Source organism: Haliotis cracherodii, unplaced genomic scaffold (genome assembly GCF_022045235.1).
Source record: "Haliotis cracherodii isolate W230 unplaced genomic scaffold, xgHalCrac1.p SCAF_6, whole genome shotgun sequence".
Taxonomy (NCBI): domain Eukaryota; kingdom Metazoa; phylum Mollusca; class Gastropoda; order Lepetellida; family Haliotidae; genus Haliotis; species Haliotis cracherodii.
Window position 1 is genome coordinate 54,770,388 of NW_027266319.1, and position 23,292 is coordinate 54,793,679.

A 23,292-nucleotide genomic window follows, 5' to 3' on the forward strand; every position below is an offset into this window, starting at 1 on the left:
CCAATCACAAGGCAAAAAGTGAGCAGGGCTCACACTAATACCCCAGACCTCGACTCCAACATCAGCTGAAGAACAGTTTTGATATTGGAGATATATTGATGCGTTAACTTTTGAGCTGTTTTCTTTTAAAAAGCACAAAAATATTACGTACTAATGGCATGATTCAAAGATGCACAAGTGCATCAGCAGCAAGCTTTGGCAGATGCGGTACACTTGACTTTTAGGTCAGGGCTATAAAATTATCTTCAAGTTCAGAACATGGAAAAAGCAGTATTTTCTCATAAAATCGACTTATCGAAATCAAACTCTGCACTTCTCCCATCGGAACAGAAACTGTTTGAAAAGAATCCATGAATTCGTGTTCAAGTTATGTCGCACAAATGTTGAAGTAAAAACCATTTTCAGAAAGTAAAAATATCGAAATCGAACTTCGCTCTGCACCTTTACTATTGGTATAGACAATGTTCAACAAGTTTGAACAAAATCAATGCAGTAGTTTTGAAGTTATAGATCGCACATACGAACTGATAGACAAATTCATAGGTATATATAACTACCCCTGCCCTTTTAGGCTTGGAGGTTTTCGATCTAGGCAGAGCGTCATCATCCAGGGGTTAATCTATATTCTTGCCAGCTCCTCTTTGCTGAGCATTCTTGGCTTGAAAGTGGTTAATATACCCCTCAAAACAAGTTAAAGGACACCTGATTCTTTCCTGTGACTATAATTAATCAGACTGCAGTGCTGCAAATAACTAAAACAATGGGATTTGATAAAACAAACATAAACTTTGATATTTTCTTTTTTTCATTGCTGATTGTTTTTCACTGTGACCCATCAGGCTACGAAAAGGGGCCATCAGTTGAGGCTATATAAGGCTTTATCATCATGATCATGGGTAAAATTCCATTAAATCACTGGACAGTCTCTGAAAAAAAACTGAATCAATACACTGCTGTCTTAGATAAATAAAAAACTGGGTTTATATATATTCTAATGCAAGGAAATGTCCCTTGTTCAGATTTTACCACCATTAACAAGTACTAACCAAGCGTTATAGCACATACAACCCACATTTGTCAACGTAATTCACAATGAAAACACCACAATTCTAAGATCTCTTCAACTATGGCTGCAACACTACTGTGTACTTCTCACTTATATTGCCGAGCAGACAAAGGCTAATATGTAATAACATGTTGTATTATACCACATCTGGGCACTAACTAAAGGCATACAATACTTCACCATGGTAACCAGATCAACAGAGACTATTGGATAAATATCGGTGATGATTTTATCCAAATGATCCTCTGATCGGAAATAAATGAAATCTACTGACGAGTAGAGGCGGTAATGCACATCAAGCAAGGCCAGGCATGAAAAGTAGAGTTATCTCTCTTGAACTGTGATGGAGTGATAACCGAGACGTTTGTGCGCACATCTCAGGATTTCGACTTTGACAAGAACCCTTAGATCGCCAGAATGAATTGCATTTTGATTGGACGGAGAATCGGGTCTTAGTACTGATTGACTATGAGAAATATTACATTGCCTCGTTTAGGGGACGCGTTTACGATCACAAGGGAATTACGGATAGAGTGCAGGCACCAGGCAAACCATGCTGAAACTAGCAAACAAATCAAGATCGGAGAGATTAGCGCCTCGGTCAAACTGTCAATTCACGCTTTTGTTGAGAGATACGTGACAACAGAGAACGTATCAGTATAGCTGGGATTAGTCCTCTCCCAAATTTACGCTTTTTGTATACCACATCAGAAGCCAATTGACGTCTCCGTATCCAACAAGCCATAAACGGCTTGTGAGATGAAATTTACGAACAGGGATGCACTGATCAATGTTTACAGAAACGCATGTTAAGACCAGACTGGCTTAAGCCTACAACCAAACAGTGCAATCAAAAAGACTTCTGCACTGCCAATGGAGTAGCCAGGATTGAGAATAATCAATAAATCAAAAGGAACTTTTGGGCTAATCATGGTTTGGGGATGGCTGTGGTGAAAATCTCAACCTTGTAACGCAAAAACTTGCAGTCCATTCCAGTAACATGTGTAATCATTTAATCATACTTAAACCTATCATTTTCCAGCTTAGGAGCCGGGCTTTTTAATTCTTGGAATGACAATTTGTGAACTGCAATCGATCATTTCAATATTGTTATGGTGTTTGATGTGGAAATGAACATTGCTGAAGCACTTAATTCGGTGGAAAATGTATTTCAACAACAACACTTAACATATGTATGTCCTTTACCATACAGGACAAATTTAACTACCGCTCTTCAGGCGCAGGGCAATGTTTGATAATCATTTTAATCATCCAAGTGTGGAAATCTGAGACTGCCCATTGCCAAATGTTCAGAAAGGAAGACTTTGATTATCTATGGTATAGGAATGAATAAATCATGATCACTAAAAAACATTGCAGCCGATTTCAAAATTAAATGAATGGATTCCATGTAATTATCAAGGCCTTCATGTGACGAGACATGACTTATAATAAGCATATCCCAGAATTGAGTATTTATCCTTCACAATTCCATGAAATAATCACTTAATAATGGAACACATTTTATGCCCAAACTCGAAATTAATGGATCTAAAGAGCTTATTCAATAAATTACAGGAGTTATAACCAACTAAAATATCTTTGACTTGCACTACAAAATAATGGTGTTTATCACATATAAAAACGTGAATTAAAAAAGTAAGTCCCTTCTACTAAATATGTCATAAGCTAATCAAACACATTTTTTTACTTGGACTCCAAAATAATAGTGTTTATCACACATATATCATGTATATAAAAACATGGATTAATAGAGTCATTAAGCCGTCACTACAAATAATTACATTTATTGCATATTTTCAAGCGAATTTTGAATCTCTAATTTACATCTGCCTTGGCCCTGATGCAGAAACAGCAGTGAGTTAATCCTCCAACATTTGTGACAATAAACATGGAACGGTAATTAGTGTCTGGGAGAGGAATTACAGGGGTTGGATGGATGTGCAACCCCCTCGCCCATTTGACCACATCACACCACAGCAACACTAATGCCACAATAATTGCAGATTACAACAATAAATTAAGATCATCATTTGTTTTTATTTCACTGATATATATCCTAAAGTGTTGACAACATCCATATAAAATTCCCCCTTGTAATGAAGTCATTTTTTTGTTTATTTCACCGATACATATCCCTGATACGTTGGCAACATACATGTAAAATTCCCCCTCATAAGGTATTTTTTTTTTACTTCACTGATATGTTGGCAAAATTCTTGTAAAATTCCCCGTCATAACAAGATATTGGTGATGTCTTTCAAATGGGCATCATCCACGCTTGGTACAAATTGAGGACGATATGGATATAACCCTAAGTCCCCTGCGAGAGGAAAGAAGAGATCTACCTCATGGTAGCCGCCTTCATTACATTATGAGCAGCTCAGATGTGTCCTAACCCATATGGAGAAGAGTCTTCTCTGCCTCCAGTCTCCAGAACAACCCAAATCCTTATTTACATGCGTGCCAATTTGTTGCCATAGAAATGACTTTTAGGAAATCTTTAAACAGTTGATGTCTTGCCAAAGATGTATGCAAGTGCCTGGATTTGAGATGGTAAATTCATTATGATCTTTGCTGGTCGCTGGGTTTTTGATCCAAAAATGGCAAATCACAGATAAGACCTGTGAAGAGGTCTGAATATTAATGCTACTTTGGAAAGAAACTTTGGAAGCCTGGCCTATTTGATGAGGAACTTGGTGCTCAAAGTTGGCTCAGAGTGGATATTATGACGCCACAGTTGCAAGTCTACGTTTCCTTGTTTAAGGGGCTGTGACTGACAATGTCTGCTTAAATAATATACACCATTTCTAATACATAGGTACTGTATGTATAGAAGGAAAGAAACAGCCCTGCAAAATATCTTTCATTGACTGTAGTTAAAAGTGAGTGAGTTGTTTTTATGCTGCTTTTAGCAAAATTTCAGCAACATCACTGCCAGAAATGGGCCTCACAAGTTTTACCCATGTGGGAATCAAACCCAGGTCTTTGGTGAAAAGAGGGAATGCTTTATCCACTTGACTACCCCACTGCCCCCTTAGTTAAGAAGTTTAATATGAAGAATGACAAACTACAATCTTAAACAGTTTTTCTATATGTATTGAAATCCAATTACACCTTTGGGTGTGACTCCTGAAATATATCACTATGGAAAACGAACATATGGCAGATAGATCAACTGCTACAAGTTGGCTTTCAAATACCGGTAATTTAATGTTAGAAACCCAACATGGATTTTTCTCAACCAGCTGAGAGGCTGATATTTGGCCTTAAATCTGTACGAAATGTCAGTATTAAAATGATAAAGTTTCCTGTTTACGTTCTTATAATAATAATTAATGTGGTGGCTTTGTAAGGTGACTTGTATTTCACTGATAACAGGACCAATTAAGATGAAGAGGCTTCAATGCCTAGTTTTATATTATTGCATAAAATACAATGTTAAAACCAGGAATACTACAAAGCCTTTGTGATACCTATGGACTGTTTCAACTTGTGGGCTAGTGTCATGTTTATCTACGAAGGACACGGATATCCCTATTGTTACAGGCGGGACTAGCATGTGACTGAGTGCTAGGAGATGTTGTCATACAAATAGTATTTGATATTGCCATGGACACCTTTTGAGCTTCATTTCATGTTCAGATAAATAATGAGTAAATTTCTATAGTGCCAGATACCACAACTGCGGGTATGCTTGTAGAGCTACATCATTATTACCACGGTCAATGGATCAGTGTGTCCGATCGGGTCGTGGGGCTTGGTTCGCCATCAAGCAATCACTTAAACAAATTTGCGGTCACTAAAATTCGTGGATCCGATATTGATATCTGATAGTGGCACTAGTTGTGTAGTCCCTGCCAAACTGCCCAATAGTTAAGGTATCATAAGGACTAGTATAAATTTGACATTTTTAAGGGTTTTGCTATATGTTATAATTATAAGGACCAGTAGACTATCGTAGGTTTCCATAGCTGATAACCATACCGTTTTACCAGGTAGCCATTCAGTATTGGGTGAACAGAGCATATTTTGAAGTCACTTGCCCTTAAAACTCTCAGGAGTCAAGCTTCCACCTGGTCCCCCATCCACCTACTTTCAGCCACAATCATTGCTTAACTTGCCTGATTGGTGACCTATGCGCTGTACACACGACCACAGTCCACCAGACATGTACTCGTTTTCACAACATGAAATATCTTAATGTCCTTGTTAAAGACTGGATAGTATATGCAGAACATACTGAAATAGGAAACTGCTTGGACAATTTAGATCCGTACAGGCAATCCAGGAAGATCTGTGAGTCACCTAGAACAGGTTAGTGCTTACACGTGGGCAGGGTTCAAAGTCTGCAGCTGAGCTACTGCTCAAGAAGTCCATAGTTACCACACACACTTTTTTTAACCCTGCAGGCATCAACACCACTGCACACCATCTTCAGATTCAGTGTTGGATTACCACACATTTGGGATATAAATGCCAAAAACACGATACAACTGTAAATAAACAAATCTTGACCCTAGTGAGTGAGTATGGTTTAACGCCTCTTTTAGCAATATTCCAGCAATATCATGACGGGGGACACCAGAAATGAGCTTCACACCTTGTACCCATGAAGGGAATCAAACCCAGGTCTTCAGTGTGACGAGTGAAAACTTAAACCACTAGGCTACCCCACCGTCCCTTTGACCAGAGAATCCAGTGATTGATATTATCTACAAGGGTCAATGCCATCAGGTATTCTGAAACACCATCAACCAAGTCACCAAGCCTGACCATTTAGCTTTTTATGATCAGCATAGGTTTTCTGGGGACCAACTGCACCATGAAATCCCCACGGTTCCCTCTTGCAACAGTAGTGAGTGAGTATGGTTTTACGCCGCTTTTAGCAATATTCCAGCAATATCACAGATGGGGACACAAGAAATGGGCTTCACACATTGTACCAATGTCGGGGATCGAACCCGGGTTTTCGGCATGACGAGCGAACACTTTAACCGCTAGGCTACCCGACCGGACCGCCCCTCCCTCTTACAAGCAACAGGGTGCTGAGAGCACATTCTTCCCTAGGTCCACATGAGTACTAAATATAGAAAGACATACAGGAGAACCTGTGTTGGTCTACCATACATTCAGAGCTACGTTCTGCATGAAAAACACTGCACCAACACCTTTAGCTTGAGACGATATAGAAACAAACTATGAAATCAAGACAGTCAAGGTGAGATGAAATGAAAAGGCGTTTTATGTTGAGTTCAAGATTATTGCACATTCATATAGCGACGTGCGTGTGTGCCCTTGCTTGTACTAGTCTGATGTTATAGTGCTAACCATGTCACATTTTATCCTTAATATCCCACTCAGACACAGCAAACTGACTGAGCCGACTAGCCCCATAATGCTGAGCCCCAGGCATGGTAACGACAAGTACCATCTTTTCACGTATTTTGATATGACGTGGCCAGAGATCAGTTTCTTACTCATTTTAACCAATGTGACTGTGAGAAAATACTACTATTTGTGTCAAACAGGCAACCAACAGTTACTTTTATGATCAACACAGCGATATAGTTTAAAGAGCTAATGACACTAACAATTGCATAAAAATGGTTTACCAGGTTTGTATGCCCCTCTCCCCCCCCCTGTCAACCTTCAAACATAGTAGAAATATATTAAACACTTATGCTCTTATGAATGATTTAATGAGTGATAATTTGGAAAAAATCCATGCAAAAGTTTCATTCATTTTAATTTTTGTGGCCAGGCAGTGTTTTAGTGCAAGTCTAACAAGGTGAAGGTCGCTTGTCGTCTGCTGCCATACTTTGTATCACATGGTTCCAGTGAGCGTATGGGAATAATGGCTGTGAGATAAGATGCTTATGAAAAGCCTAACTGACACGATAGTGGAAGAGCAATTAGCATGCTTCCAGGTGGCGACATCAGCAAAATGGTGGGGACATTATCATCCGGAAAATTGTCTTTGAGATGCAGCTGTCTAAAACATATACATGTAAGAAGATCTCAAAGTGGTTACAAACTGCCAAATGTCTTTAAATTGTTAGATGCATGCAACTTTTGGAAATGATGATCAAGTCCTGAAGCAGCGGCTAAAAGCTGATTAAAAGCCACTTTTACTGTGGCCAATATGACATTGGTGATACCGAGACTGACAAACCACAAGCCAATCAATAGACCGATCCACTAATCTACCAACTCGGAACACATTAGCATTCTAAACTCATCCCAATCCAGTCGGCCATTTTTTAATTTCATTTTTTTTATTCAATAGGTATTAGAAGCATGTGTGATTCTTTTCAATGCTGCCTATTTCACTATGAAAGTAAGCCCCCCCGAGGCTGAAGGGACTCCAGACTAGCTGTCTCGAGGGAATCGCAAATTCTGCCACCATTTGAGCTCGCTAACTTCAAACATTCTCTACTTGAGATTCAGGGCTTTAAATGGAATATCATAAAAAGGGCAAGTGTTTGAGAGGAACCTCGAAATATGCACATGGATCAAAGAAGAGGAGCCAACAGACATGGTCCTTCATGGATGAAGGCAATAATGGACTGCTGGAGCTGGGCATTCCGATTGAAAACAGTAGACGGGAGCAGCAACATCAACTGGTCACCATTGATCAGGTTCAGTGGATGGGACAGCAGATGGGGAATTGGTCTGCCAGAGTCAAGGAGTCCTCCTCCACCTCCACCGTGGAGCACTGTATATTGACTTCTATGTTACACAGATTACCTCTGTCAATGCCACCTGTAACCTTCCCATCCCTCAGATGAGGCGTTATGGTGGTCACTTGGTGCAGGCTCATATGGCTGCAGTGAAGGGGTTAATATCGGAATAAGCTTGTGTTGAAGGATCAGTCCATGTCACCCTGAAACTTTCATCTCTCAGATCAGGCGTTAAATGATCACTTGGTGCAGTCTTTGGACCTGACATGGCTGCAGTGAAGGTTAATGTTCCGAATCTGCTTCAGTTGACGATGTTGCGGCATGTCGATCAAGCTGCTTCCTTATGGGATAGCCTTGGAAGGAGGATGCAACCTTGTTGGAGCTTTTCTCCTAACTTCAACACATTTCTCCTGGTGCACAATTATCACGGTGTCACCAGTGTCATGTTGGCAGGTCATGGTGGGCCAGATCCAGATCACTGCAGCCTGTACTGAGTCTGGACCAGGCAAGCCAACGGTTGCCAGACAACACAATCAATGATCCAGATCACTGCAGCCTGTACTGAGTCTGGACCAGGCATGCCAATGGTTGCCAGACAACACAATCAATGATCCATATCACTGCAGCCTGTACTGAGTCTGGACCAGATAAACCAACGGTTGCCAGACAACACAATCAATGATCCATATCACTGCAGCCTGTACTTAGTCTGGACCAGGCAAGCCAATGGTTGCCAGACAACACAATCAATGATCCAGATCACTGCAGCCTGTACTGAGTCTGGACCAGGCAAGCCAATGGTTGCCAGACAACACAATCAATGATCCAGATCACTGCAGCCTGTACTGAGTCTGGACCAGGCAAGCCAATGGTTGCCAGACAACACAATCAATGATCCAGATCACTGCAGCCTGTACTGAGTCTGGACCAGGCAAGCCAATGGTTGCCAGACAACACAATCAATGATCCAGATCACTGCAGCCTGTACTGAGTCTGGACCAGGCAAGCCAATGGTTGCCAGACAACACAATCAATGACCCAGATCACTGCAGCCTGTACTGAGTCTGGACCAGACAATTCATGATCGAAGATCGCATATTGTAGAACAGAAGAACATTGGCTAGTGAGCACTGTGAATGTTATGCTATTTATATCCAACCATTAACTAGAAAATCTGTGTGTGCTGGTTTTTGAACAGTTTCTGTCATTTTTCACATGTTTTTACAATGTCATATGTATCATATGTATACTGATACAGGGGTTGTAAATTGATATATGGTACTGTCTGCCTCATATTGGCCTGGAGTATCAGAGTGGGGTATTCATGTTACACTGCAGGATGGCATCTCTGTGGGCTAGCACAATAAAACCGGCAATAGTCCGAACTAGTTAAAGCAGCCACACATGCACGCACGCACGCATACACGCACACACACATCCATGGATGCTACAATATAAGTGGAATAACCTTGAATGCAACATTAAACCCCATTTCACCTCACCTGATCCCCCATTTCACCCTGCTGTTAGATGCAAGAGATGACTTGGCGATCTGCTGATGCTGATTGCTGGACAAGCGCAAACTCATTTAAGACCATCCTCCTTATCTCGCTGGATCCATTCCCGTTGTACTCGCTATCTCAAATTACCTGCCCTTGATTTTCATTAGCCAATTTGATTTGCTTGGCTACTCAGTCCAATCAAAATGCGAGAAATGAGCCTCAATGTTGGGTTGGCGATATCAACAACATGGCGGACAGTACCATATATTACGATTGAGTTTGTGAGAAATTCAACATAGAAAAAATGAATGACACCCCAAAAATAGCCCTAAAAATCTTTTGGATGGAAAGGATTTCTTTCTGTCCACCTCCCTTACGTTTTTCTTATTCTTGACGTTTTATTGGTCGGTAAAACATTAATGAAAATCAAGGGCAGGTAATTCACGATCGCAAGAACAACGGGAAAGGATCCAGGGGTTAGCGTAGCTTTACTGAAATGTGAGCCCTGGAGATACAGAGGATGATTTCTCCACAACTCAGTTCTTACCTTCATGTCTCTTCAGCTTCGGTGACACGACGACAACAGGCTTGGGCTCAATTTTTGGATGGATGAAGTAGTCTGCTTCTTCACCATACAGACGATACAGCTGTTGATGATGCCATGGCATTGAGTCCAGGTCCGAGCTTGTTGCTGATTGGCTCAGATCAACATCTGCATCATACTCTGCTTCCATCTCTCGCATGGGCGATTTGGGCAATGTTGGCGACCTTGACACGTGAGATCGGTGGCGGCCCCGCTGCTCTGACGGTGGTGTGTGGCAACCATCATCTGTCCTGCTCTCTCGTGGTGTGCGCCTCTGTTTCGCTGCAGCCTTCCTGTCATCAGCTGTGGGGAAACAGAGTAGCTCTTAGAGTGAGTGAGTGAGTGAGTGAGTGAGTGAGTGAGTGAGTGAGTTAGGTTTAACACCTAATATTCCAGCCATTTTGTATAGGGGCGACTAAAATATTGGGTCTATTTTCACTATTGCGAATGTATTGTAATAGTACCCCACATGATTGCAATAGTATTGCAATAGATGTCAACTATTGAAACTGTGAAGTATTAAACCAATTTCAAGGCTTCATCAATGTATTAGAAATGAACAAAGTATTGCTGACACTGTCAAAGTCAGACATTTTTACTCTCTGTTGCTACTCAAAACAAAGGGAAGTAACTTTAATCGGAAATTGATGTCCATTCGATGCACATGGCATGTTTGAAATTCAAACGTAATTTCTGAAGCATGATTTATGTTTTATTTATAGCTAATTGCAATTATTCAAAATATTGATTCTTATGTATACACATGAAAATACCATTGGCATTTTCAAATTTCTATTGATGTGGTTGAGTAGAGAAAACAATTACAATACGTTGAAAGTTTGATATATCGTTGCATTCCTAATGTGGACACAAAACATGGGCTCCACATATTGTACCAGTGTGGGAAATCAAACCCAGGTGAAAAAGTGAAAGTTTTAACAATAGGGCTACCCAACCCCGGGTTAGCTGTTTAAAACAGACCGCCTTTGCAGTCTAGTGGTAGAGCATTCGCCCAAATAGTGGAAGGTTCAGGGTTCAATCCCCATCCGCGTCATACCAAAAGTCGTTAAAGATGGTACTTGTTGTTACCCTGTCTGGCGCTCAGCATTAAGGGGCTAAAACAAGGACTGGTCGGCTGGGAGTCGGTATACTGTGTTTGAGTGGGATATTCATGTTAAACTGCGGCATGGTATCTCAGTGGGCGAGCAGCTCTATAAAATCAGTAATAGTCCGGACTAGTAAAAACAGCCACACAAACACACACACCATCTCTCTGTGAGTGCAATAATCTTTGACGCGTCTTTTCACTTCCCCTAACCTGTTGAAACTTTGAGAAAAGGGTCAACTTCTTTAGAACAAATCTGTTTCTAATTTATTAATATAGGCTTAAAATAAGCTGTATGGCACAGCATTGAAAAAAAATATGAAAAAATATATTAATAACTTGTCATCTCCCCTGAATTAATTTGCCATGGGTGGTGGAAAATTAAATTTTAAACGGTATACCTGCATAGAATATTATTTTGGTGCATGCCTCAATTTTTTTGAAATCCGTCTCTTTAGATTACACGTTCACTTTCTGAAAGGAGACATGAAATTTACAAGTCTACTAAAAAAGATGGCTCATTTATCACAGCAAGCAGCGCCATAGGCTATTGTTAATAGTGCACCTGACAAGCTCCTCACAGGGTTCTCCTGCTGCCTTCACACCTTTCACACTGTTACTCGTCTGAGTGTGACCGAACTGATTCAGGAGAACATTGCAACAACTACATCACAATGTGTCTTCCCAACACAGGATTTTACAAACAGTCTACCCTGCAGGGCACTCGAAGTTAAAACTCTGAAATATTGCAAACATCAGGGTCTTGTCATAACACCTTATCGTGGATTATTGTGCATTCTTGCTTCAGTATTCTTTGCTGGGTTACCCGAGTTAAGTAGCAACATCGTAGGTCACTGGTGTAGTTGATGGGGACAGCGTTGTGGCTGACAAGGAAATTTGGTTGACATGAGCGCTCCTTCCACTTGTGATATTGGCAATAAGACTGCCGTTGGTCTATGTTAAAGTAAGGTATTTATGACATGCGTAGCACTAAGGATGGTATTTGTCTTTGTTAAAGTGTGGGACTTATGATATGCGTAGCACTAAGAATGTTGAAAGTCCATGTTAAAGTATGGCATTTATGACAGGTGTAGCACTAAGAATGTTGTAAGTCTATGTTAAAGTGTGCGATTTATGACATGCGTAGCACTAAGGATACCATTGGGATTTGTTAAAGTGTGGGATTTATGATGTGCGTAGCACTAAGGCTGTCGTAAGTCTATGTTAAAGTGTGCGATTTACGAAATGCGTAGCACTAAGGATGCCATTGGAGTTTGTTAAAGTGTGGGATTTATGTCAGCTGTCGTAAGTCTATGTAAAAGAATGGGAGTTATGATGTAGCTCTAGGGGAATGTCCAAGTAACTCTCTATTCCTTAAAAATAATGGAGCAGAGGCCCACTATTTTTAAGGAATGGAGAGGATACTCTACTTAAAACTTATCCCTACTTTTACACTTTGACAAAATATTCTGTAGTTGAAAATATTTGAAAAATATACCAGAACTCTTTGTTGTCTGTATTTATACTGCGTGAATCGACCTTGCGTGATGCACGAGGAATGCGTTCTCTGCCGCTGTTGCACGTGCGCCATTTACAATGCATGGTACACAGCTCTTCATAATTTTGTTGGGTCCTAAACTAGTATGTATCAGTGGCTTGCACTTTGTTAATACATGCTGACGGGTATAATAGGTAATATAGAACCCCGAACACGTGATATTTATATTACCTTATTTGTTTTTTCTCATATATATACATATATGTTTTTTCTGCTATAAATATGAACATTGTCGTGGGTTACCTGCTCTAACACAAAAAATATACATATTATTTTGAGCTTTTAAGCATTATGCAAAATTATGAAAATATTTAATAGTTAATTTCCATACCTTCATGTGACGTCATAGCTGAGATTGACAATTAGACATTTTCAAATCTAACAATGCGGGTTCAAAACCCGCTGGCGACACATGTTTTCAGAAAAAAAATATGAAATTATTCACATGTAAATAAATGTAAAAAATAGTTCTGTCTGTTCCAAGTGGAAATTATTTCAAATGTTGCTTCAAGATTATGTTCAGTTGACAAGCAACTTTCCATTCCTGAAAAATAATGGAGTGTTCAAACAATGGAATGACGTCACAGATGTGTTTTAAGTGCGTAGCACTAAGGCTGTTGAAAGTCTATGTTAACTCTTTCAACACCAGTCAACCAGAAGCTTTTACTGCTGTGACACCGAGTTCCCAGAGACTCTTGTGTGATAGATGAAGCCAACATTTATCAAAGAAAATATCTGCTTGTAAATCATCTTTGCTACTTCATGTCATACACCATTTGAAAGGTCTGATCCTATTGTTTATAGATATGAAAGTTATGTTTATCACATTATTTAAATAATGCATTTACAACTTAATTAAGTTTGTTGTAAATAAGAAAAAATGTAAGTGAGAATTTGACGATTTTCAGCAAATATAAGATTTCATAAAATCCACTTACCTATTTCTTTTTTATGTTCATTGTTTACTACATAAGAAAATTATTTTAAGAAGAATTATAAATAGTATCTGTTTTCACACATTTCCTGATAACAGCATCTGTCCGCTCAGTAACATGAAGAAATACCTCCGTTTTTGAAGCTTCGCATGAATAGCACGTTTGTTGAAGTCTGATATATGACACATCCCTAGAAAGCTTGTTTTTCCATCTACATGCACTTGTAACATCGCCTGGACTTTTTTCGTAGCTATGACATACGATTTCATTGGATAAAAATTGGTTTCTAATGACGCTTTCTTGCCGAAATTTGCTACAATGTTTGTGATTGGTCAAACTTGAGCATGTGACTTCAGGCAGCCAATCAAATTACAGTTATGGTAACGTCCTCATGTATGATGAATTTCAGATTTTAACGAATTTTTTTTGTTAAATCGTGTTATTCTGAACGTTTTAAGCAGGAAATCGCGATCTATATTAAAAATATGGAGCTTCGTGGATGTATCATGCTAGGTTACGCGCTTCGACAAAGATTTTCCATGCATATATTTTGGCATTAAACATTGTGTCAGAGCCAAGATGTCATCTGACTAACATCCCATGCGATCGCACGAAGAGATAGAAATAATAACTTAAATGTAAGTTTGAAAACTATTAGAAATATTTTTGTCGATTTTATTTATAACTTTGTATACTATATTTAAAGATTTGCTTGAAACGTCTTTATTTTGCTCTTTGACATGTTCGATGTGTGTCTGAGAATTTTATTTTTAATAACATTGCGGGTAAATAGTGAATAATTTTTTAATCTATCAATAAAAAATGATAAATTGAAATGGAATACGTATTTCAGACATTGTGAAATGTGATAGATTTAATAAATGACTGATATGACAGGTAGGTAATTGAATTATATACTACTTTGAGGTGACTTCAGCTTGGCCGGTCTACCGTCCTACGGTGTCTGGGGACTCAAGGCTTCTTGGCCGGTCTGCGGGCCTATGGTGTTGAAAGAGTTTAAGTATGCAAGTTATGACATGCGTGGCACTAAGGCTGTTGAAAGTCTATTTTAAAGTATGGGAGTTATGCTGTGTGTAGCACGAAAACAATGAGATACGTTTACAATATACTCTCTCACACTGACCCTTATTCTCCAAGTTATTAACCTACATATTCCTGTAATTATGATTTGTTGTATTCAAAGTGAGTCTACGCTGGCCCGATGCTGGGAGAGACTGATACAGGATACAGCAGGTCTACTCTCAACTGTCGGCTTATCTCATTGCCTCTGTGACATTATCTTTCATTTGGCAACTAAATATTTCACCTCACTGTCATCAAACGCCTCCTACTGAATTGTATTTTGGCAAGCATATAAGTTATTAAGGACAATCTACAAGGTTCAACATTATCAATGTCTCGTCTGATCGTGACATTGAAATCACTTTCACATTGGCTGTTTGGGTGGAGGCACATGCTTTATGTGCAGAATTACCTCCCTTAGGATACATTGGATGGGAACCATGTTAAACATTATTCAACATTATCAATGTCTCGTCTGTTCTTGACATCAACATCACTTTCACATTGGTTTCAGCAGAGGAACACACCTCATGGGTCTGGGCAGAGTTAACTCCCATAGCTGCACAAGGATGCACTGGTTGTGGATTGCCTTGACCACTAGGCTACCCCCAAACATCACTCACTTAGTCAAAGCCCCGGGTTAGAATAGGTCTTCAGTAACCCATGCATAAGAGGGGACTAGCGTGATTAGGTGGTCACGCTTCCTGACTTGGTTGATGCATGTCATTGTATCCCATTTGCATCAAGACATCAATCACTGGATAGTCTGGTCCAGACTTGATTATTTACTGACTGCTGTCATACAGCTGGAATATTGCTGAGTGTGCTGTTAAACAACAAACAAACACTTACTCAAATTATACTGGCTCACTCACTTTCTCTCACTCTCTCATTCACTCAAATGCTACCCACTTATTCATTTGCTCATTCTCTCACTCACTCTCTCCTTCACTTACTCACTCTCTCATTCACTTGCTACCCACTTATATATTCATTTACTCATTCACTCACTCACTCATTCACTTACTCTCTCATTCACTTGCTACCCACTTATTCATTCACTCACTCTCTCTCATTCACTCACTCAATCACTCTCTCATATTCACTTACTCTTCAATCACTTGATACCCACTTATTCATTTGCTCATTCTCTCACTCTCTCATTCACTTGCTACCCACATTCTCTTTTCACTCAAATGCTACCCACTTATATATTTACTCATTTACTCATTCATTCACTCACTCACTCACTCAGCCTTCACACTTGACTGTAATTTCTACAACCACTAAAGTTCAGCATGTCTATCTTACAATCAGCATCAGCTCAGGTGATGGCAGTAACACTCCTCCATACGTCGGTCACATCATCCTTTCTGTATAAATCTGGCATCACTTTATCTTACATGGCTGAGGAATATCAAAACCATTTCTTCTTTTTTCACCACATATCTGTCCTATTCTCTTTAAGCTGCTGATTGCTGACTGACAGCTGCCCCTGTAGAATCAGATGAACTATTTCGTGAGATATTATCCATCAGCGGTGTCAAAGACACTGATTCTTTTGAAGTGAAAACTTCTCATTTTCACAGTCGATTTCATGTCTGATCACACATGTATTGGAAGCCTGCTAGATTGGTATTTAACTAGGATGTGAATTTGAAATAGTTTAGTCAGGCATTAAGAAGATATTAAAAATTTCCTTTTAACTTAGCACGATATCCATCTACTTCAGATGTAGTAGAGTGGAAAATGTTTTCATGGCCCTGTTATCTCAGCCTGATTTGTGCTTTATCTGTAATATGTCCACTGAGTGGGTTCAAAACCACAAGAGAATCATTGGAGAGAGGCACTTGGGTGAGTGAGGGAGTTTAATGCTATATTACAGCAAATTAGTTTTATGTGGAAGGAAAGAATGTTGCAATGACAGGGATATATTGAGTATTTATCAATATATCCCAGTCACTGCAACAAGTGCCTAACAACTGATATTCTAAAGTGATGATAAATATCCCATATATCCCAGTCACTGCAACACCTGCCTAACAACCAATATTCTAAAGTGATGATAAATATCCCATATATCCCAGTCACTGCAACACCTGCCTAACAACTGATATTTTAAAGTGATGATAAATATCCCATATATCCCAGTCACTGAAACACCTGCCTAACAACCGATATTCTAAAGTGAAGATAAATATCCCATATATCCCTGTCACTGCAACAAGTGCCTAACAACCGATATTCTAAAGTGATGATAAATATCCCATATATCCCAGTCACTGCAACACCTGCCTAACAACTGATATTTTAAAGTGATGATAAATATCCCATATATCCCAGTCACTGAAACAAGTGCCTAACAGCTGATATTCTAAAGTGATGATAAATATCCCATATATCCCAGTCACTGAAACACCTGCGCAACAACCGTTATTCTAAAGTGATGATAAATACCCCACATATCCCAGTCACTGAAACCCCAGCCTAACAACCGATATTCACAAGTGATGATAAATACCCCACAGATCCCAGTCACTGAAACCCCTGCCTAACAACTGATATTCTAAAGTGATGATAAATACCCCACATATCCCAGTCACTGAAACACCTGCGCAACAACCGATATTCTAAAAGTGATGACAAAACCAACTGATCAAAGCTGAGCATTGCCTGACCAAAATCAATTACAGGAAGTAGAAGTCAGCACTTTAGAAGTTGAAAACACAAATACCATTTTCTTTCCTCCAGCCACCGTCACCTGGTGGTGACCAAAACTCCAACTGTGGTATACAAAATATTGAGTTACTGCAAAACCTCCCCCCTAAGTGAGTTGAGTTGAATGCTGCAGAAGCCTTATATTACTACTCAGCTGGGGAATTGTTCGGCAGAGAGATTTGAAAAGTCGACTTCATTATACAGCGTCCCTGCAACCTAGCTATAAGATGAAGGCCAGCAAAAACAGAGGACCAACGTGTTGAAATTGGATGCAGACCGGTTTTTCATACTGACAGACCAAGGGATGGAAGATCAATGCTCTATCTCACGATTGCTGAAGGCTTTTCATTAAATACTATTGATTCTGTTGGCTCGGCATTAAATAGCTGGAAATATCTCAGCTATATTCACGAGAACTAACATAATTCAAATACATTTTCAGGGCTTACAAAACAGTTGAAGTTAGCAGCCAATAATATGTCAAATTAAATACAAATTATTGCTACGTTCTGGTAACAAAACTCATTGTAAGTAATCAGATTGAAAATCTTAATTGATGCGAGCCCTAAACCGCTATTTCACATCTTAGTTATATATAGGGGTTGGATGGGGTTGGGTGTTGTTGAGAAATGTCTTACAGCTTATAAACCTGCTGGCCAAGTCTAGCTGTTCTTTAACAAGAAACTACTGGTAAAGACTCTGGTCCAATAGGCGTCCTTTGGGTGATGTGCTGTACAATTATATCCCAATAATGTTCATCAACCAATACGCTTCATGCAGCAGTGTCACTCCAGCTGTACTTCCACATTCACATAGACATTTGGCCGTGGGTTTGAGTTCAATGTGAAAAGTGCCGTTTGTGTTAACTGTTACAATGTATTCATACACGCTTTTCATGGAGCTCGAGTATTTGGCTGACAACTGTACCGTATTATCCCGATCAAGTACTGTCACTCGTCTTCGGAGAATGTAACCAGTGTCCGATTCTAAGGAGCTTCTCAAGGTTTGCTTCTACAGTATTTTAAACTAGGGGCCCCCAAATCTTAAACTCTTAACAAGTTTCTTTCACAAGGACCTGTTGACTTTCATGCATTATTTCAAACACTCACTACGTTGTGATGGAATTATTGGATTAATTCCAAACCGGGATCATATATAACAGACATTGGTCAACTTAGCATGAGTCATATTGAAACAAGTATCCTCGATCCTACATTTGCTTCGTAGGCAATTTGCTGCCTTTTTATTCATAAGTAATGTACATGATCAACTTTCTGTATTAATAATGGAAGATCACACAGGATAAACAACTTATATAAATAAATGAAACAGACTTAAGTGGAGGGGTAGACAGTCTGTCTGGAAAACCACAGGTGACCCGACTGTACAGAGGGAGGGCAACCTGTTGAAAGAACAGCAGAAGAGGAAGCTTTGTATGAGTAACCAGTTTACAGAAAGCCTTGCTTTGGGACCTCTGCTGCTATTTTATTAACCGGATACCCTCCCTTGCAGGGTCTGGTTTACCCATAAACTGGTACTACTGTTCAGTTTAGTAGGGCTGGCAAAAAAGATTGATCATCAGAATTAACGATGATGGGAATAAGTATTGACTATTATCAATACGAAAATTGTGTTATCGATAAAATGGACAAACTAATGGATGAAATAAAGTTTTAATATGCCGAAACAGCTTGTTTTTGACCATTGCGGGGCAAGAGGGTAAGCAACTGATTTTGTCACATCTTAAATGTCCACAAAGTACTCCATGCATAAATGTGTCACAACTCACCAGTGATGAGATATGTTGTTTTGTCTCTGAGCTTTTAGCGTATTTGCCCAAAGTTACTTCTCTGATATTTATCGATAATTGATGATTATTTAGTTAACGATTATCGATCTCTATGGTTTATTTGGATAGTCAGCTCTACAGTCTAGCACTTTTAGCCAACAGGTGGTGGCCATGTGTACAAATCTGTACAGTATCTGGTTATATGTACGCATGCCTGGACTCCGTAATTACGAATGTCAATAATCCCGAAGACATGTCTACATCTAAAGGCTAAAAATTATACCAATCTGCACTGCTGAGGTTAATTTGGCAAGAGAATTTTTACTTCACAAACAGACTTCACGGATGTTATTTGTTTTCATGAGATACCAAGAACCAATGAGAGCTATGTTTAGTGTCGTCCAATCACCTTCTACGAGAAAGCGGCCATCGCATGTCTACTCGTTTGAGTAGATAAGGCCCAGTCAATTTTACCCAAATGGGATTTATATACATTAAAGCACAACTAAAGACTCTTGCCCAATGACTGAACATCATGTGATCACATGGAGTATGTTATATATGAACAAGACTGTACTGTTTATAGGACAGTATGCAGTTTGGGTCAATCTGATTATTTTTAGTAGAATTTAGAGTTATGACATGGAATGTTATTAGCGCGGTTTTCTAGAACAAATAGAATTTAGCTAGACTCAGGCTTTGGACTAGTGTGGACGTGAGTGAGTGAGTGAGTGAGTGAGTGAGTGAGTGAGTGAGTGAGTATGGTTTTATGCTGCTTTTAGACATATTCTTGCAATATCACAGCAGGGGACACCAGAAATAGGCTTCACACATTGTACCCATGTGGGTAATCATACCTTGGCCTTCAGCATCACGAGCGAAGGCTTTAACAACTACGCTACCCAACCACCCCTGGCTAAAGTCGCATGTGTCTTTCAGGTAAAATGTAAGCTAAAAAATGGGATGAAATAAAAAATACTGAAAGTTGGCTGGAGGTCTGGGGGACTCTACGTTTTTTAAGTTTATTGTAACGGCAATGAATTGATCATTGATGTAACAAAATCCATGGTATTTTCATCCAGTAAAGGGGGCGGTCGGGTAGCCTAGTGGTTAAAACGTTCGCTCGCCACGCCGAAGACCCGGGTTCGATTCCCGACATGGGTACAATGTGTGAAGCCCATTTCTGGTGTCCCCCGCCGTGATATTGCTGGAATATTGCTAAAAGCGGCGTAAAACCATACTCACTCACTCATCCAGTAAAGAACATGTTGTTTTTGACGGTAAATATATCTTGATAAAGTACATACTAACACTCCAATAAAGTAGATGTGAACTAATCACATTTTTTTCATTGTTTGTATATAATTGTGCTTTTTTCCTTCCGAATTTACGTAAAATTATGTTCTACATAATACCATGCATCACTCCTGATTCACAAACAATCAAAGTAGACAAACAGGTTCGAGGTCAGGTTGTGGTGTCATGCGTACATTGGGAAATAATCCGACCCATTCAGTCCTAAACCAACTGATGCAGTGATGAACCTACCAAGCTATTTGGACAATGGACAAATTCACAGAACTGAAACATGGCTGACATCTCCTGCACATAAAAACAGTGCATTATTAACACGGACCTTGTGACCTGCTGCTTGACAATTACCTATTCTTATCTACATTGACTTGACATCTCTAGAGAAGCCATTATTGGCAAAACCGCACTGGCTCCGCTCATAAAAGCCGGTTCCCCCCGACAAGGTATGATATATTGACCCCCGAGGTAACCGCCGTCACTGAACCTACACAGAGACACACACGCTCGATACATTCTCTTCTAACCTCGTTATTACTTACAGTTTTCAAACATAAATGAAAGCCAACAAATCGTGTGTCTCGTCGGACAAAGCGAGCTGTTTCTCATTTCAAGGACAAGTTTAATTGTTAGCCCTACGACATATCACATCCAATGATGACTGAAATCCTGGTCATTACATTATAACGTGACTCAAGTTGTAAGTATTTCCTAATTAAAGCTAAAAAAAATAATTATAATCTTTATCGTGTCAAATCATATACATACGTACATTATTACAGATGATAATAAAAAGAAAGACGAGTCACTGTTGTGATGTGCACTGCACTGCCCCACCAAGCCACACTTCAATCAGCAATTCATACAACTTCTCAAAATTTGTTTAATCTATTCAAGTAACTTTGATTCATGTAAGTGGTTGAACCCTGCATTGAAATCAGGACAAAAGGGACAGGCCTGCACTGATACCGGGAACATTCAGAGGGACAAACTTGTGTCAACAAACATCAGGACTAAAGGGGGAAGAGTCGACAGATTAATTCCCAGGTTGTGTGTGGGTGTGTCGAACAGTGACACACCAGTCAGCCTTAGATTTCAGCTTCTCACACAGTGGGTGTGTTCGTCTGTGACTCGGGCCATTATTCAATACAGCATACCTTTCAGGGCACGATATGTGGTGTGCAGTGTTGAAACTCTGCAAGATAAATTAGTTTATTTTACATTGTTGGGCTGCCAGGACCCACAGACTTTAGATTTGCTTTTTTTGTTTTTGTGTTTTAACGCCGCACTCAGCAATGTTCCAGCTGTATGACGGCAGTCTGTAAATCTGGACCAGATAATCACTGATTGACATCATGAGCATCCACCTACGCAATTGGGATACGATGACATGCATCAACCAAGTCAGCGAGCCCGACCACCCGGTCCCGTTAGTGGCCTTTTACGACAAGTATGGGTTGCTGAAGACCAATTCTACCCCGGAATCTTTACAGGAAGATTTTTTCGAAGATGCAAGCCTTGACTGAACTCTCCAAGCCCTCACTGAAAACCTGCAGCTCTTGTGACATAGCAATAGACACGTAAATTTACAACAGGCCATAATGACCCATAAAACTTTGAAACTATGGCCCGATAAGAAATCTACCTGCCATGGGCCCATGGGCAAGCGCTTATTTCAAACAAGTGTTGTGCAAATTATCACATATCTTCCATATTTCATGTAGCATACCTCAGTGGTAAAAATATGAGGTATGATATGTATATATTCAATATTCCATGTAGCATACCGTTCTAGGAACCATATACAGAATACTTATTACAAATATTCATTATTCCATCAGGACGACGATGTGCAGTAACACACATTATACCTTCATAATAACATACAGCATGTTTCAGGGGTATGATATACAGGCTATGTATTGCATATAATCATTTTGACATGTGTTTGGGACAATGACATGCTGTATAATATGTATAACATCTTCATTACAGCATATGGTGGCACGGGTGGCACGGGTGGCCCAGTCGTCCAAGGTGCCACGATTAGGTAATGTGCAGAGTTGCGTCCCTTGGGCACGCCAGAAACCTATGATTGTGGGTTCGAATCCCGGTGTGCCCCGATTATGTTTCTAGGTTTGTCAGCACCATACCTGTGCTCGTGGGTTTCACTGAAGTGGTAAACGACAGACCTGTATCACTTTGGGCTTTCCTGCCACATTAAGCTGACACTCCGTGATATAACTGGAATTGTAAAAGCGGCGTCAAACCCAACTGACTCACTCACACTTTGTATCAAGTACGAAAAGTGTTACATATAGTGATGCAGCTGCGGGATTTGGTAAAAAGGCTTAAATTGTGCCCTTAATACCCAGGGTACGAAAGACGCAGTTAACATGTAAGGTGTCTGAAATCCCCAACTAGATCTGCCACTGTCTAAGATAGGTTGCCACCAGTCTATATTTAATACATCCAGCAACATTTATAAATGAATGGTCAAAATTGTTTTTATGTTATGCAGGAAGTTTTAAGATTTCGCAAGGTAAGTAGAGTTTGAAATAAAATAAATGGCCAGGCTGCCATCAGGACCCACAGACTTTAGAAGCTGCAGGCCATGACTAAACACTCAGGCCATCATTTAAAAACTGCATCAAATTGTGACAAATAATTTGACATGGAAAATTACTGCAGTCCATAAGGACACATATCAATTTGAAACTACGGCCCTACACAAGATCTACCTGCCACGGGCCTATGGGCAGGCGTTATTTCAAACACTGTTTGCAGAGTTCTGAAGTTACAGATTGTTTTACTGACAAGGTGTTTGAAATGTGTCTTGGTGTCTTCATGATGGAAAAGGCACACCAACAAGACATGTGTCAAGTGACATAACTCCAGTGGGAATGAGTGAGTGGGTGAGTGAGTGAGTGAGAGAGAG

The 23,292-nt window shown here is 39.8% G+C and overlaps 1 protein-coding gene across 1 annotated transcript in view; it reads right to left on the reverse strand.

Annotated features, from left to right (window-relative positions):
• The window catches only part of LOC139445683 (uncharacterized), a 180,626-nt gene that overhangs the window by 17,529 nt on the left and 139,805 nt on the right, over positions 1–23,292 (reverse strand). Inside the window, exon 5 of the mRNA XM_071226872.1 lies at positions 9,820–10,158. Coding sequence (XP_071082973.1) covers positions 9,820–10,158 — 339 coding nt within the window. The remainder of the gene's footprint in view (positions 1–9,819; positions 10,159–23,292) is intronic.